Raw genomic sequence first — 17,029 nt, forward strand, 5'->3', positions numbered from 1 at the left:
TAAATCATATTGAATAATAATGGAAACACCATCTCTATCAAACTGTAGATAACCTGTAAGGTATTGTACTTAAATCTCTTCACAGCAACAACGCAGCCGCATGTTATTATGTAATTTTCATAGTGAGATGTCAAATAGAAAGATGTACATACATTATAAAATAAATAATAGAGTATATAACAGTTTAAGGGTAGAATAATGTAAGCTTTTGAATTAAATTCCGTTGCTTACAGCACCTAGAGCAGTTAAGAGGAAGATAGGTTACTTACCATACACGAAACTGAGTATTTAACACTAAAAAGTTAAAAGCTATGAGTTCGTAAAATAATTAGCGACTGTTTTATTACACAGTGTGTTGAGAATTAGAGACACAGTTGTGTGTTGAAAACGCATAACAGTAGTGCAGTATTAAGCAGCAAAATATAGAAATGTGTTTTATTAAAATTATTTAAATCTTGGCTTACTTCATATCAACTACACCATGTAAGTTGTAGATATTTTCAAGGTGTCTTTTGTTTTTATTAAAATATTGTATGATTTTACCTTTGATGAAAGTGGAGTTGGCTTCAATATAACTTTTCCCAGCTCTTTATCTTCTAGTGCTAACATACCAGGGTTTTCAGTGTATAATTTTACTTTAACTATGGGTAGAGGGTGAGTGGTACAAAAGTCTCCTTGGGTATCCCACATGGGCTTAGAAGCTTCCGCTTGGTCGGTTTGCAACTTTTCGCCGTTTTCCACTTCCATGGTGCAGTATACTATACGATTTGTTGCTAAAGACTTTAACCCTCTCACTTCCATTACTATTACCTAGGAAATCGAATAAAAATTCCGAAATAGTTATATCAATACATATTTAATCCTAATGTATGTAGAATAAAATCCCTTGACAACACATGTCATGCATTAATTCAAAAAGTAAAATAAGTCAGTGGAGAAATTGAGTTAGACACATAAAGAGCTAGAAGAATATGACAATATACAGAACACATATTGGTCCCAAATTCAATATCGTTTGTCGTTATACCAAAAGTAACCGATCTACCAACTTTTATTTAACAAGGAATAGGAACCTATTTACCTTTCCAAGTTCCATGACTCTTGGGCTTTTGCTCCCAGAAAATGAAAAAAAAAAAAATAATATAAAAAGAAGACATATTTACCCCAAATCCAATAGTGGTGTTCCTTACATTAAGTATGTATGTACCAAGTGAACCTATGAACTTTTCGTTCGAGAAAAAAAGGTATGCGAATATGAAAAGAAAAATAAGACATATTAAATCTAAAAGTTAAGACTCTTGAACTTTCCTTTCAAGAGTTATCGTATAGAAGGACGGACGGATGGACGGGCGGACAGACAACGACACAATTTCAATAATGACGTGTCGGGTCCTTAACAATTATAATTTAATAAATTATGAAAAGTAAAAAATATCAATAAATAAATATGCAATTCATTTTTATCATTAGAGTTGAGATTTATCCCAAATGTATGCAATTTATATTACAATAACCGATTTTACTGCAGAGGCCCTGTTGAAATTTTTTCTCCATTTTAAATAATATATTTTTCTCAAGCCTCTTTTAGAAATTTAGAGTGCAAAAAACATAAAAAAAATATCAAAAAAATCGAAAACATATATCAGAATGACCATCATAACAAACATAGAAGAAAAATAGAAAATAATATATGTTATAATATAATACAGCGTGTCTCCGACAATAGTGCGTTCTTTAAAGGTATGGTAAAGGTATAAAGCTCAGTATACCATTTCAAATAAAAAAGTCTTATAATATTTTTTTGTAGTCACGGTTTTCAATTATTTATTATTATTAATTTTAAGATTATTACTAGATTATTAATTTTAATCCATTTGATTATTGTCCACAGAAAAACAATTACAGCCGGCAACGTTGCGCTCCTTGTATTACTACGTTAATTAAAAAACGAAGTAACCATAGACTAAACCAAATGCAAAAGATGGGGTTTTAGATATGGTTAGTAATAATCCAAGAGTAAGTACCCGATCTGTGGCTAGAATCGTTGGCACTTCTAAAAACATTGTTCATAAGACATTTACGCAACAACTATTACATCCTTACCATTAGCAAAGACTACAAGATTTACACCAAGGCGATTTAGCTCGAAGAATACGGTTTTGTCGATGGTTTAAAAAAAATCGCCAGAGAACCCGAATGTCCGTGCAAAGTGTTGTGTGCAGATGAAGCATGTTTTACGAGAAATGGTATGTTTATAACTCAGTATTGTTAGTTAAGAATGACGAAAAACCGTATGCTATACGTAGGATAAATTTAAAAAAGATATTAGTGTAAATTTATGACCTGGATTATTGGTAATCATCTGATTGGATTTAAAAAACAGAAAAGCACCTGGTCCTGATAAGATAATAAATACCGGAGTAGTACCAGCGGAATGGAAGGAAAGTCTCCTGTTACCGATACTTAAAAAGGGAGACTCGAGAAATCCTGAAAATTATAGAGGCATTAGTCTGATGAATAGTACATTAAAATTGTTAACGGCAGTCATAAAAGATAAAATCGAGGAAAAAGCGAACATGGCAGATGAACAACAAGGCTTCCGGAAGAACCGCAGCACAATAGACGCAATTTTTATTATCAGACAAATAATAGAGAAGTCTATTGAATATGGAAAACCAGCATACATGTGCTTTGTAGATTTAAAAAGTGCTTGACAGGGTGAAGCGAAACGACATCTTAAATTTATTACAAGCTGAACAAATAGACCATTAGATAATAAGGACAATTAATGAATTTAACAAGAACAACAAGACCAGAGTTATAATGCCAACAGGGGAAACAGAATGGATAGAACTAAAAGGAGGAATCCGCCAAGGAGACTCGCTCAGCCCATTGTTATTCAATATGGTGATGAATCAAATAATTCACGAAGTAAGAAAACGACACGGATACCACATGGGACCGCATAAAATCACGATACTATGCTATGCCGATGATGCAGTACTAATTGCTGATAACGAAGATGACCTACAAAGGCAGCCCCACGCCTTCAATATCACAGCAAACAAACACTTAATATGAGAATATCAGTAGAAATAACTAAATGTATAGTAATCAGTAAAGAGTCACGTAGATGCAAACTAGAAATAGACGGCAAAATTGTAGAACAAGTAATGAAATTCAATTACCTAGGAGTAGAGATCACTAGTGACAGGGATATAAGACCAGAGACCACAAGGCAAGCATCAAAAGCGGCAAGAGTAAATGGATGCTTCCGAGAAACCATATGGAGAAACAAATATCTGACCACGGAAAGCAAAATGAAAGTATACAAGACAACAGTAAGACCAATCCTAACATATGCAGCGGAGACAAGGACCGATACAAAAAAGACGAAACAACAAATCAACAATATCGAAATGAAAGTGTTAAGATCAATAGCGGGCATATCATTAAGAGACAGACAAACCAACAGAAGTATACGCGAACAATGCAAAATTCAAAATATTAACCGGTGGATAAAAACAAGAAAAAAAACTGAAACGAACATGTAAACCGAATGGGACCAGATAGATTAGCGAACATCTGTAAAAACAACAAGCCGTATAGCAGAAGACCCGTTGGAAGGCCGCCAAAAAGGTGGAAAGATAATGTACAGTCAACAACGACTGAAACAGAATAAGAGGAAGACAAACAGGAGTAATCCTAGTCGCACGAAGAAGAAGAAGAAGATCTGATTGGACCATAAAAACTTACTAGAAGATTAAATGGAGAAACCTATTTAAATTTTTTGCAATATGTACCGATACTTCTTGAAGACGTACCTTTACAAATACGCTGTGAAATGTGATTTCCTCATGAAGGGGTCGCAGCACATTTTACCAGACATATTAAAAATTTCCTCGACATCACTAACTTATCTTCGTCATTGTATTGGTAGAAATGGACACCTTCTGTGGCCACCCAGAATGCCGGAATGCAATGTTATGGATTTTTATTTTTGGGGAAGACATCTAATATCATTAGTATGCGACAACCAGGATGGAATTGAAACAGAAGTTCAAGAAGATGGTATTAAGAATAATTGGGTTTGTCGAATAAATGCATGTATCCGTGCAGATGGCAGTCACTTCGAAAATTTATTGTAATAATAATTTTTCTTGCAATTTAAAACAGTATACAAACCGTAATTATTAAATATTCAATAAAAACAAATATATTCTTTCTCTATCACTTATAACTTACACGTTATCAGTATCATACATAATATTATCCTAACGTTCGATGATTCATAATAGATGATTCACAGTAATTAACGAAGTATAACAAGGACCACAACGTTGCTGGATATATTTACTTTTCTGTGGACAAAAAACAAATGGATTAAAATTAATAATTTTTTTTGAAAACGGTTGATGTTACAAAAAAATATAAGACTTTTTGTTTTAATTGGAGCACTCAGCCCATACCTTTAAGGAACGCACTATTTTCCGCGACACCCTGTATCATATAATAAGTTGTTTTGGACACGATAAAATACCATATTCCTTGACGTCCAAAAGGCCTTCGATCAGGTTTGGCATGCAGGTCTGATTGAAAAACTCCGCCTAGCTGGACAGCTAACCACATTTCTAAAAACCATCCACTCATATCTCTCCAATCGAAAAATAAGAGTTAAAATCAGCGACCAATAATCTACTCCTTTTACTCCAGACGCTGAAGTACCTCAAGGCTCAATTTTAGCTTCCAATTTTATACAAAGTATACAACAGCGAACCTCCCCCGCCTCTACGCCGACAATACGGCACTACTCGCCTCAGGCACAGTAGACGGAACCATGAGGAGCCGCTCTGCATTCAGTAGGTCTTAAGGCTAACTTGACAAAGTCGTCAAATAGTGCAACAAATGGAGAGTCACTCTCAACCCAACCAAGACACAAGTCATCCTCTTCAGATATCCGGGAACCTTCCGGTTTGAGGACAATGGTAACCCGATAGAGCTCTACGGACCTGGACTCCCGTTTCAGAGTTCAGTCGACTACTTGGGCGTTCAATTTCAGAGGAACCTCAATTGGGAGACTTAATCTCACTCTTAACAGAATGAGAAGAAGGGCTAAACTCCTAGGAGCCATATCGGGTAAATCTTGGAAGCACATAGTTAGACTCTCCTCTACACATACAAAACATACATCAGACCTATTATTGAGTACAGGGCGGTTCTTTTCTCCCTACTGAACAACCACCAAATAAATCCCATTATGGCCACCGAACGTAAGATCTTGAAAGAGATCATGAGAAGGCGTGCTGATTATCCGTCGGTACTTATCCACCAACTGGCAAATATACCAAAAATAGAGGGTATAATTAGAACTCTAGGCAAGAGATACACCCTTCGCAACCTGAAAACGAACTTCCTAATAAGTATTTCAACATCCTAGAAGCGACGCCCATAAGATATCGGAGATGGTAATAATCTACATGCCAAATATGCTCAATCGAAAAGAGCCGTTCCCACAGTATATCTGGTAACTCGCGAAAGGTACCTCCTCAGAACTGCATGACATGGTCACTAACCTTCCTCAACACTAACATCATCACGCACCACAAAACACCATACAACAACATACACTGACTGACTACTGCTTCTTAGCAAGCCACTCGTCTAACCATACTCCAAATAACTAACACAACTGCAATCGCAGACTGGCGTTTGCTCTTACCATTTCTCTCCCTGGCTAGGGAGGCCACAACTTGAAGAGGCGCTCCGCCTAAACGAGATTTAAGTTTAAATAACGTTGTTCGATTTACGATAAAATACAAATTCATATATAAAGGCGAAACGAATTTATAAAATAACAAATTGGGCAAGACACATTTAGGCATGGGATTTCAGAACGATCATTTATAAAAAATTTGAGACGAAAAGTGAAAAATCCCATTAAAAAAATACAAAAACACTGATATTCCCTTCGAAGAAACGACTCACACCCAACAAGAATATAAATAATGCTATTCATAACGTTTGTAATAAAGTAAATAATAATGTATAGTTGAATTAGTAAAAACAAAAAAGAATGCTCACACACAGATGTAAAATTGAGAAGAAAACAAATCAACAAAAATAAGACACACATGGCTATTTCAAAATAACAACTAATGAGAGACAGAGACAAAAAGGGAGAGAGGGGAAAAGTATTCGTACACGTTTGATATCGCTCTGCTCTCGATATCGGTACTAGCCGGGGTGAAATGTTCAAATTTACATCACAGTTAAATTCACACTTTCAAATAAAAAATGGTACTCAAAATCTTTAAAAGAAAATCTCATTTAAAGATCGATTTCTATACAATTAGTAGCAAAACCTCTTTTCCATAATTTTTTTTGACACATCCTCTATTCATAACATCACTCTCTAATGGAGATTTTGCTTAAAAACTTTTGAGTATCACGTTTTATATCAATCAAAATCTGCATTTCATTTTTATAAGTTTTAAATGTAATATAAATTTGGCTGACATTTCTGCCAGACTAATAACGATATCGGTAGCGGGGTGAAATAGTGGGCGATCATTTTCCAATTAAAGGACGATTAGCAGGAAGTTATGACCTAGAAAATATAAACTAGAAGAGGTATATGTTCAAAATGATCGTACCTCTAATTGAAAGGTCAGCACTACATCTAGTTTTGTTAGCTGTGTATCACTATCGGCGGAATCCCCTTCGAGCTTTGCTAAAGATCCTTGCGATCTAAAAGAAGTAACATAATTCATCAAAATATGCTTCACATTATACGGATTATTATGGTTATGCAACCTGTGATTATAGCGTTTAAGTTTTTGTAAGCCATATTTGGAATCCATCGATCCTTTCGATACTGGTAGTGACTCCAAATTCGCCATCAGCAAGTTTATAGATGACTTGAGTTCCTCTATATACAGAGACTCCATTTCCTTTAACACGAACTTTGGCATTAACTTCCGGTTCTGTAAGAGAAAGTAAAAGTTAAGCGTATACAAAAATATCTCTGCAGTTGTTATCACATGTAAAATATGTCTCATGAAAGACCGGATTTCTTCTGCATTGTACACTATTTTAAAATCTTCAAAATCAAACCGTCTATAGATTCCAAGAGGTTTACATTAGTAGACAATATATTAAGTCTAATTATCTTCAAGGGGTGACCTCTATCGAGCGATTTGTTTAATACCTATGACTGGGTTTGCCATAAAATATGCACAGATGTAAATATAACCATTTTCTTTTATTGAGTTGCACTAAAAGTAAAGTAGTTTGATAGAGATCAAATTAATATACCTACCTTTTCCATTTCTGATACTTTCTGCATTCTGCCGTCCAATTCTCTTCTAATAGCTGCCGCTTGCTCATCAGCTGAATCGAGCTGAAATATAAAATATTTTAATTTTTAAAATCATGTAGGTGTATGTTAATGACAAAGGTAAGCTTTTCTCGGAACTGTAATGATAATGATGATCGCTAGAGTACCATTTTGCTCGGAGCGTATACGATTGATTGATACGTCCACGAATATAATCTTCTAATCATATGTTTACCTTTTTTATTTATTGTTTATATTTGTTCAATTATTGTGCTTATGTGAAAGTAAAATGAGTTTACTGCGTAAATGAAAACGGTTACTCACATTGTTATTGATTCGGGAGATATAATATAAAATACACCGCAATTTATATTACATAATCATCATTCTCTTTTCCTTTTATACCTATGCGGGATCGGCTTCTCACTCCACAAACTTTTCCTGCTTTTCCTTTTTCTTCTTTGGTCTTCCTCTCTGATTCTTTCTCTAATTTCTAATCGCCATTTCCAATGCTATTGCTAATTCCAACATATAATCTCCAGCATCAATTCTAGTTTCAAAGCCTAGCCCTTCATGTATGATTTCATATCTTCCATTAGATTGTCCCACATGATTATTAAAATCATCTCTTATGATGACTCACACTTCTGATGAAATATATCTACATAAGCCATCGCCAATTATATTACATATCGTCATTTATACTACATAAATCCAGAAAAAAAGGCGTTTTATTGTCAAATGTAAACAGGACCTTTAATTCTTCTTTAGGTGCCGCCTTTAATGGAGATTGGCGATGACTTCTTCGAATTCGTCTCTATCTTGTACTTTTATTATTAAGACTTGGAGGTCTAGTCCTGTTCAACTCTTGATGTTAAGCAGCAAAGTTATTTGTCGGAAAGAGAACCACGCTTTGCTTCTATTTTTCCTCCTTTTTTTCCGTCCATTGGTAATTGAAGGAAGTTATATATCTCTTATAACTCTCGATTGCTTTTGAAGGCTAGAAACCCTATTTGCTTCTGCGCATCTAGTTACTTTGTAGGTTATCCTAGTGCTTGTTAAGTAGTATTAAATTTGTTCAGTTTATTTTATTATCAATTGTTTCGTATTTGTTTACGGGCTAAATTTATTTTTCGTTTACTTATTGTGAATAAACAATTTATAAGTGAGGATAAGTGAGATGTCGTTTCGTTTCCCTTGTTCCATATACCATTGATTAGTACTGAAACAATTTGGTAGGTTTGGAGTGGTAGTCTACTTTAGGCGTGGGCTGCTGTGAGGCAAATCTGCCTGGCGCCCAGTTAACATCCATTAAATTTAGTTGAGAAGTCTCACCGAACAACATTCGTGTATCAACATTCTTCTTCTTTTTCAGAAAACAGAGGGGTCATCACTGGATAGTGTTATCGGTCGGTTGGCAATTGACGATTATATTAATCCCACCCGTTAACGACTTTTTTAGGCATATAATCATCGCTAACGACTATAGTAGTAATTTCTTAAAAGAGAACGACTCTATAGGCAATAAAAACAAACAGTTACCTACAATTATCATTGAACGATCATTACCGGCAAAGTTGTCCCGAAGAAAACTGACCTTAAAAGTAAACGGTACAACTGATACTTACAAGTAAAGCATTAAAGAGCAACTGGTGTTCGAATTTTTTAACACCCAATATTTGCTGAAACATATCATATAACTGCTCCTTTGACAATATTAATTCAGAATTTAAATTTTGCTGCATCCTCGATGGTCTTTTAGATTCGTCATCCATAACTAGAAACAAAATGGATTATAAGCGAATCTGTAGAGTATTAAATATTACTAATATTAGAAGTTCTTACTATTATTAGAAGAGTAGGTTTATTGCAGGAAAAAATAAATAAAATATGCTGTACGAAGGATGTAAGAAAAACAAAATTTAACATTTTTGGAGATGGAACCAGAGCAAAAATTTTAGTTATAGCTTATTGAACGTTTAATTAAATATATGTTTTGGATTTAAGCTAGTTTATTTTAATTGTTCTTACAGTTTACTTGACGAGGTGATGTGACTTAAGCCGGAAGAAAACTGGGAGAATAGTAACAAGTAAGGTAAAGTGCCACAAACAATCTAGTGTAGACAACAGACCACACTCTTTTTCATAAAAGTCTTTATTACATTGGGAGCTCGGTAGGTACGGACCCTTATTCTTTCGCATTCGTATGATAAGAATGAACCAATAAAAATAAAAACAAATGTGTGCATCTAAGAAAGACGCAAAAGATACCAAAACTGTTTCCAAAAAGAATGCCTAGCAAATTAAGGAACAACTATCAATCCCCCTAACACCAAAACGGAAACCAATATGAGAAGACGATTTGAGTTATTTAACAGAAAACTCCGAGAAACTGAAAAAGAGTTATTTTAACTCATTAACGCCCAGTGATCTATTTGTAGATTATCTTATCTTTCGGTGTATATGACAACCTTGCCGGTATCACCGGACAGTATTTAAGTTGTCATTTATAAATAGACATTCGGGTGTCAGTTTCAGATAGAAGTGTTTATTCAATATTGTCATTTTTTAGCTAAAATTCGGGGTGTGTAAATGTGCTGAATTTGTCTCTTGTTACTGCTGTGTTACATTTTTATATTCGGTTCTTTGGTACATAGGATAGGTAAGGACTAATATTATTTATTTTTATTCTTGTCTGTTAACACGTTTATTAAATGTAATAGAAATAATTATTCGATTTTGTGTGGCGTTAGAGTAAGTCATTAGAAGTCCAGCGATCTATATATAGATCACTGGGCGCTAATATGATTTTTTTTATAAATGGTTATCATTTAGTTCCAGAAATCGCAATGAACAACAAAGCATTCAAAACAATAGAAGAAGCCTTGGAGTACTGTTTTTCAGAGAACATCGAAGCGCATATCGCTGTGCTTCCACCAAGACGGTATTGCCGACAACGACATGGGTCGGCCAGACGTAACTGATGTTCCTGTACTATGGAAGTCATGATTAATCCTCCAGAAGATTCAGAAAACGAAGAAGAAGGCGATAAGGAGCTGGAGGGGCCATCGACACCTTCTGTTGTTAAAAAATATAGGAACCGCAGAAACTAAAGACCAATTAAAAAAAAACTCGTCCGTAATACAATTTGTCCCAAAATGGTGATGTATATATAAAACATTTAAGACGGGTTGTGAGTGACATAAAAGGAAAAACTCCTGTGGAATATTTCCAACAGTTTTTTGATGATAAAGTATACGATCTTATATGCTCAACACATAAAGAATAAACATAATTTTTTCTCATCATACGAAAGCTTTTTGTCTTTACATTAAAGATGTCAAAAAATAAAGACAATATTTACCCCGAAACAAAAACTTTCATCTCTTTTCCGATCAATCAAAGACACAACATTCCAAATGAACAACACGGAGTTTATGAAATTCCTTGTGCAAACTGCCCCGATCTTATATAGGCCAAACACATCGTAGAATCCAAAATAGTATTTATGAACAGTCCGTTTCCGTTCGCAACTCCGATTTAATTTTAGCTCTAGGTCAACATCATCTTCATACAGGTCACAAAATTGATTTTGAAAACTCCAAAACGATAGCCCCCATCCGCTTCTATAAACCAAGAATTATCCGAGAAGCCCATCGTCCACTCCACCCGCCACTTTAAATGGGGGTCGGGAGACTGAGACCTTGGAAGCCCTGAAGATTACAGAGGATGTCAAAAGCTCGGCGCGTTAATAATCAACGCGGTTCAACCCGGAAGACTGTTGAGTTTAATATTAATTCTTGTAATAGTATTAATCTTAGCTCTAGATTTAAGATATATATATATATATATATATATATATATATACTCAGTGACATTAGAAGTGTTACACCCAGAAGGAATAATTTGTTGAACTTAATTTTTTGGCAACATGGTAGATTTACATCAAGAATGAAACGATAACGTTGTCAAGAATTTTTATTAACAAGTAATCAAAAAAAAAATTAATACTGTGTTTGGTGACCCCGTAGCTGAATACAATGCTGTATACGTCGAGGTTGTGTCTGTTGGGTCTGTGGAGGATGGTGCAAAGTGGACAGTCTCCTTTCCATCATATCCTATACATGTTCGATAAGATTTAAATCCGGAGCACGGGGCAGCCACGGCAAATATTAACGCCAGCTTGTTGTAGAAAGTCCATAGTTTGACGAGCAATATGGGGACGCGAGTTATTTTGCTGAAAAAGGACGTCTCGGCTGCAGTCGAGTTAAGGCAGTAAATTGCTTTGTAAGATGTCATCAACATAATGCGCAGCTGTCATATTGCCTCGAATAAACACAAGTGGTGATCGGCTACCACAGGCAATAGGCCTTTAAACCATTACTCCAACAGTCCTGTGTACATGCCTCTCAACAGCAAACCTGATATCTCGTCGCTCTTCACGGCGGCGTCTTACCATCCTACGACCATCATGCATTCCTAAACAGAATCGTAATTCATGGCTGAATGCTACATTATGCCATTCTGCCACCCAATGCTGCCGTTCTTTGCACAAATTCAAACGTTGATGACAGTGGTCCGCAGTCAAAGGAAGCACTTGTCGTGGGCGGAATGAAACCAGTCCAAAGGCTCGAATGCGATGGTATAGTGTACGCATACTAACAGGTCTACCTACTACTTCAAACTATTGGTCAGCTAGTTGACGCGTAATAGCAAAACGGTCTCGCAGAGCCAGTAATCCAAAGCGCCCATCTTGACTCTCTGTGGCACACCTGGGTTGACCAGTTGGTCTTCTTCGTATTGCTCTCCCTTCGTTTGTCTACACACGACAGACACGCATAACCGTCATTGCCGTACGACAAACCCATATCTCTGTACGCAATAATTCTACCTCTGTCAAAATCCATAAGATGGTGGTAATTTTGGTGTCTTCGAACTCGAGGCATTTTCTTACACTGAATACAACTGGACTGAGGAATAATAACTAAAAATTTCTGTACGAACCGGTTTTTACAAATCGGTTTCTTCACAAAAAATTTAAAGGTAAAACTTTATTTTTACAAAAAGTAAAAAAGATAAAACGTTGGTATTGCTATCATAGTCTGTTTTAAATACAGTCATTCTATTCCCAAAAAATTAAGTTCAAGAAATTATTCCTTCTGGGTGTAACACTCCTAATGTCACTGAGTATATATATATATATATATATATATATATATATATATAAGAATTACTGGATATTAGTGACTGTCAATATAAACAAACAACACAGTTTATTAGGGTTGCAGTCAGAAAATTGGCCGGGATGTTAATGAAACACTCTTATGACTTTTCGTCTAGCTTTCGGAATCGTTTTGTTCCTTTTTCAAGACTCTATAATAAGAAAAAGTGTAAATATTTATAAAAAATATCACAAATCTTCAGTGCAACTTACTAGTCGTTGAGATTATTTACAAAAGCATAGACACTCAACATTAATAACAACACACATAAAATATAAAATAGTGGACAAAATACATTTAAAATTCTTTAAAATTTAGGTACAAGTAGTAAAAATTTTGTTGTCATCTTTTACTAGTGTGTTTTAACTCTGGCACATAGAGAACAAAAAATTTCTTTCTTTTTGTTCTCTATGTGCCAGAGTTAAAACACACTAGTAAAAGATGACAACAAAATTTTTACTACTTGTACCTAAATTTTAAAGAATTTTAAATGTATTTTGTCCACTATTTTATATTTTATGTGTGTTGTTATTAATGTTGAGTGTCTATGCTTTTGTAAATAATCTCAACGACTAGTAAGTTGCACTGAAGATTTGTGATATTTTTTATAAATATTTACACTTTTTCTTATTATAGAGTCTTGAAAAAGGAACAAAACGATTCCGAAAGCTAGACGAAAAGTCATAAGAGTGTTTCATTAACATCCCGGCCAATTTTCTGACTGCAACCCTAATAAACTGTGTTGTTTGTATATATATATATATATATATATATATATATATATATATATATATATATATATATATATATTCGTAATCAAAATCCGTATATAAATGTACTGCGTAAAACAGATAAGTGTCAGCAATCGAAAAGAGGTGAATTATGTAGGCTTGTTTTGGCAATTATTCATTTTGGTCAAAACTGTACAACGAAACAAGTTAAGTGCACATTTAACGAAAAGTACAAATTTCATATGCAAAAAGAAAATTGATTATTCTAGAAAAACCGGGTAGATGCTATTTAACTTATTTTTGCTGTAGAAGTATAGTAGATTTATAGAATGACTATGCGTATAAAACAGATAAGTGCAATTATCTTGTTTTTGCAGTTTATTTTATCGTTACTTTAGCATGCCCAAGTGTGCAAAACCAGATAAGTGTCATTTAACTTTTTTACGTGAATTATCTGACGAAAACTTGCACCGCCAAACTAAATTAAAACGACACTTATCTTGTTTTTGCTGCAATGCTATTTCATCGCAGAGGACTCTGTAAACATTGCATTGTAAACATAACCTTAAATATTAGTGTACTTTGTATGCATATCGGTGCCTGAAAAGAATTGTGTTATACTTGAAGAAAGTGCTTTTTAAGTTGTAAAATAACATTAAAGTGGTCATAAAGGTTAGTATATTTATTTTTATAAGCAAAGATGATCGTAAATCTTCTTTTTTTATTAGCTTCACTTGAATGTTGGTATGTATGTACGTATGTGTATAATAAAATTTAATGTAAGAAGTCGTTTTTTAACTATTTATCTTATCTGGCTAAAATTTTGCCATTTTGCACACGTGTACGTCCGATACAATTTACTATTTGAATCGATTTGCATGTTTTTAGTATCCTAAATTTTTTTAAGGCAATGATAATAGAATTTTTCTGTCTATGGACAAAATGAAATATTTCTTATGCAAATAATCAGGACATGTTGCTTCTAATTGTCCCAATACTTCATCTGACAACTTATCATCTGAAAATCCTACTGCTTCCCATGTCCTTCCAAATCCTCCCACCGAATCAACGTCACAGCAACAGAATACACAATTTCCATCTCATTCTGAATCATCTCCCTCCCAAACAAATCTATTTTATTTGTCTTCTTCCCCAGAGAATTGCGAAAATGATACAATATCTGAAAAGTCAGATAAAATATGTTTAAGTTCTCATCTTTCACAGAAAAGGCCACGCTCATCTGTATCATCTATAAGCGATAAGAACCTTCAATCTGGGGAAAACCCTGCAACAGAACAAACTATGTTTCCTCCCAAACAAACAGTTCCTAGTTCCTCTAGCACCTCCAACACAAAAAAGAAACCAAAACGTAGTTCTTCTCTCGACCCCAGTCTATCCACTGACTTCAAGCAAGCAATACACGAAGCCTATGAACAAAACTTAGAAGCTCTTGCAGTTCCTCCTGATAATATAATTGCCTTTATCAAGAACGCTTACGGCAGCTGTGACCCTGTCTCAGAAGCATTTTAATTCACAACAGATATTAAATCACTCATTCTAACTTTGCAATCAATAAACCCTAATTTTAAAGATAGGTCTACAAAAATTAGAATTACACGCTTAATTAAAAAAATTAAAACTAAAATACATTCTGCAACAGATGATTCTGAAAGTATAAACAGTCTTGATAATTCCCAGGATGCTTGTGATAAAGAATACCTGTCTGATAGTTCACAAACCTCGCAAACATCCAAACACTCTACATATTAATTTCAACCTTTACACTGATACAATGGAATTGTGACGGATTTTATCCCCGTCGTCCACGCCTTGAACAGCTCATATCTGAGTCTTCTCCTGACTTTCTATGCCTACAAGAAACAAACTTCACTGATAAATATTCCGGACAACTTAAAAATTTTACAGGTTACCACTATATTCGAACTACCCAACTTCGTGCCAGTGGCGGAGCATCAATTTTTGTTTCCACTGATATTTTCCATAAAGAATTTCCGCTAAACACAAACCTCGAAGCTATAGCCGTTACAGCTTGGTGTCCCTAGAAAATTACAATTTGTTGCATATACATCCCTCCAAACTACTATTTAATAAGTTCCGATCTTGAAGATTTAACTTCTCAGCTTCTTACACCTTTTATCTTAGCAGGTGACTTTAATGCACATAATACTATGTGAGGATCCGAAAACACATTTGGAAGAGGTAAAACAATCGAAAATTTCCTAAATAACGTAAATATAAACTTACTAAATTCAGGAAGTAGTACATACTTTCACATCCAATCAGGTAGTTTCTCTTCCATAGATTTATCTTTCTGTAATCCCGGAATATTTCCTTTACTTTCATGGTACACATTAAACAGTCTCTATGATAGTAATCATTTTCCTATTCTTATCTCTGACCAGTCAAAAATGCCCTCAAGAATTATAACAAAATCGAAAATCACTCAAGCAAACTGGGATTTTTTCAGAACCACTGTTAAGGGAAAAACCGATGAATTACTTTTTAACAATGATATAGATACAGATATAAAACTATTAAATAACTGTTTAACTGAATCTGCTGAGGAATGTATTGGTAAATGCGCGATTGGTCCTTCCAAGAAACCTGTTCCGTGGTGGAATGAGTCGTGCAAAATAGCTGTCAAACAATGCAAAAAAGCATTAAATAAATTCCGGAAGACCCGTACCACCACGGATTTAATAAATTTTAAAAAACTTAGGGTCAATTCTAGGCGTATTTTAAAAGAAAGTAAGAAAGCCTCATGGAATCAATACGTTAGTTCAATCACAAAAGATACTTCTCCCGCGCAAATGTGGTCAAAAATAAGACGTATGAAAGGTCATAATACATCCAGCAAAATAGCCGCCATCTCCCTGCAGGATCATACAGTTACCGATGATCAACATATTGCAGATATCTTTGCCTCTCACTTTTCAGATAAGTCAAATATTCCGAATCTTCCCAATAACTCAGATACCAACATTTCCAGCCCCAAAATATTTTCTAATACCAGCTCTATGAATCTTCCTTTTAATCTCCTAGAATTAAACGAAGCCATATCTTCATTGAAAAACTCAGCAGCCGGTCCTGACGATATCCCATCAATATTCTTAAAAAATCTCCATCCAGACACACATCTCAAATTGCTAGAGTTGTATAATAAGATCTGGTCTCAAAACCAGTTCCCAACGTTATGGTGACAAGCAACTACAATTCCTATTAAAAAGAATGACTCATCTCCAAATCTTCTATAATCATATAGACCAATTTCTCTCACTTGTTCACTATATAAACTGTTAGAAAAGATGGTCAATAAACGCTTACTATGGTATCTAGAAAGAAATAATATTCTTGACCCATTCCAAACAGGTTTCAGATCAAATCGAAGTACAATGGATAACCTGGTCACACTATATACTGACATTGTTAATGCATTTTCGAATAGAAGCGAAGTCATAGCAGTAACTTTAGATATCGAAGTCATAGTGCGTTGAATCTTCAGAGCCACCACTCCATCTAAGAAGGCAGCAGCTTCTACTTTCATACTTTGTAAGAATATCAGCAAACCCAAGTAACCCGATAATAAATCTAATCAATCCCATAGAACCTCCCCCAGTAAACGCTTCCAATCAGTCTCTCACATTACCACAAATATTATCTCCTTTATTAGATTCCATCAACCTCTCCAATACTACTTCTATTTATACCCCCAAGACAGC

At 34.7% G+C, this 17,029-nt stretch overlaps 1 protein-coding gene across 7 annotated transcripts in view; it reads right to left on the minus strand.

Moving 5' to 3' along the window:
• Cadps (calcium-dependent secretion activator 1) overlaps positions 1–17,029 on the minus strand; it is a 204,531-nt gene that overhangs the window by 114,119 nt on the left and 73,383 nt on the right. For 5 of the 7 annotated variants that reach the window (XM_072546789.1, XM_072546785.1, XM_072546788.1 and 2 more), the window contains exons 6-9: positions 8,965–9,113; positions 7,319–7,399; positions 6,654–6,983; positions 544–810 (exon numbers count right to left, since the gene is read on the minus strand). In XM_072546789.1, coding sequence (XP_072402890.1) covers positions 544–810; positions 6,654–6,983; positions 7,319–7,399; positions 8,965–9,113 — 827 coding nt within the window. The remainder of the gene's footprint in view (positions 1–543; positions 811–6,653; positions 6,984–7,318; positions 7,400–8,964; positions 9,114–17,029) is intronic. The other 2 variants (XM_072546787.1, XM_072546786.1) reach the window with 1 other exon arrangement.

This window comes from Diabrotica undecimpunctata, chromosome 10, assembly GCF_040954645.1.
Source record: "Diabrotica undecimpunctata isolate CICGRU chromosome 10, icDiaUnde3, whole genome shotgun sequence".
Lineage (NCBI taxonomy): Eukaryota > Metazoa > Arthropoda > Insecta > Coleoptera > Chrysomelidae > Diabrotica > Diabrotica undecimpunctata.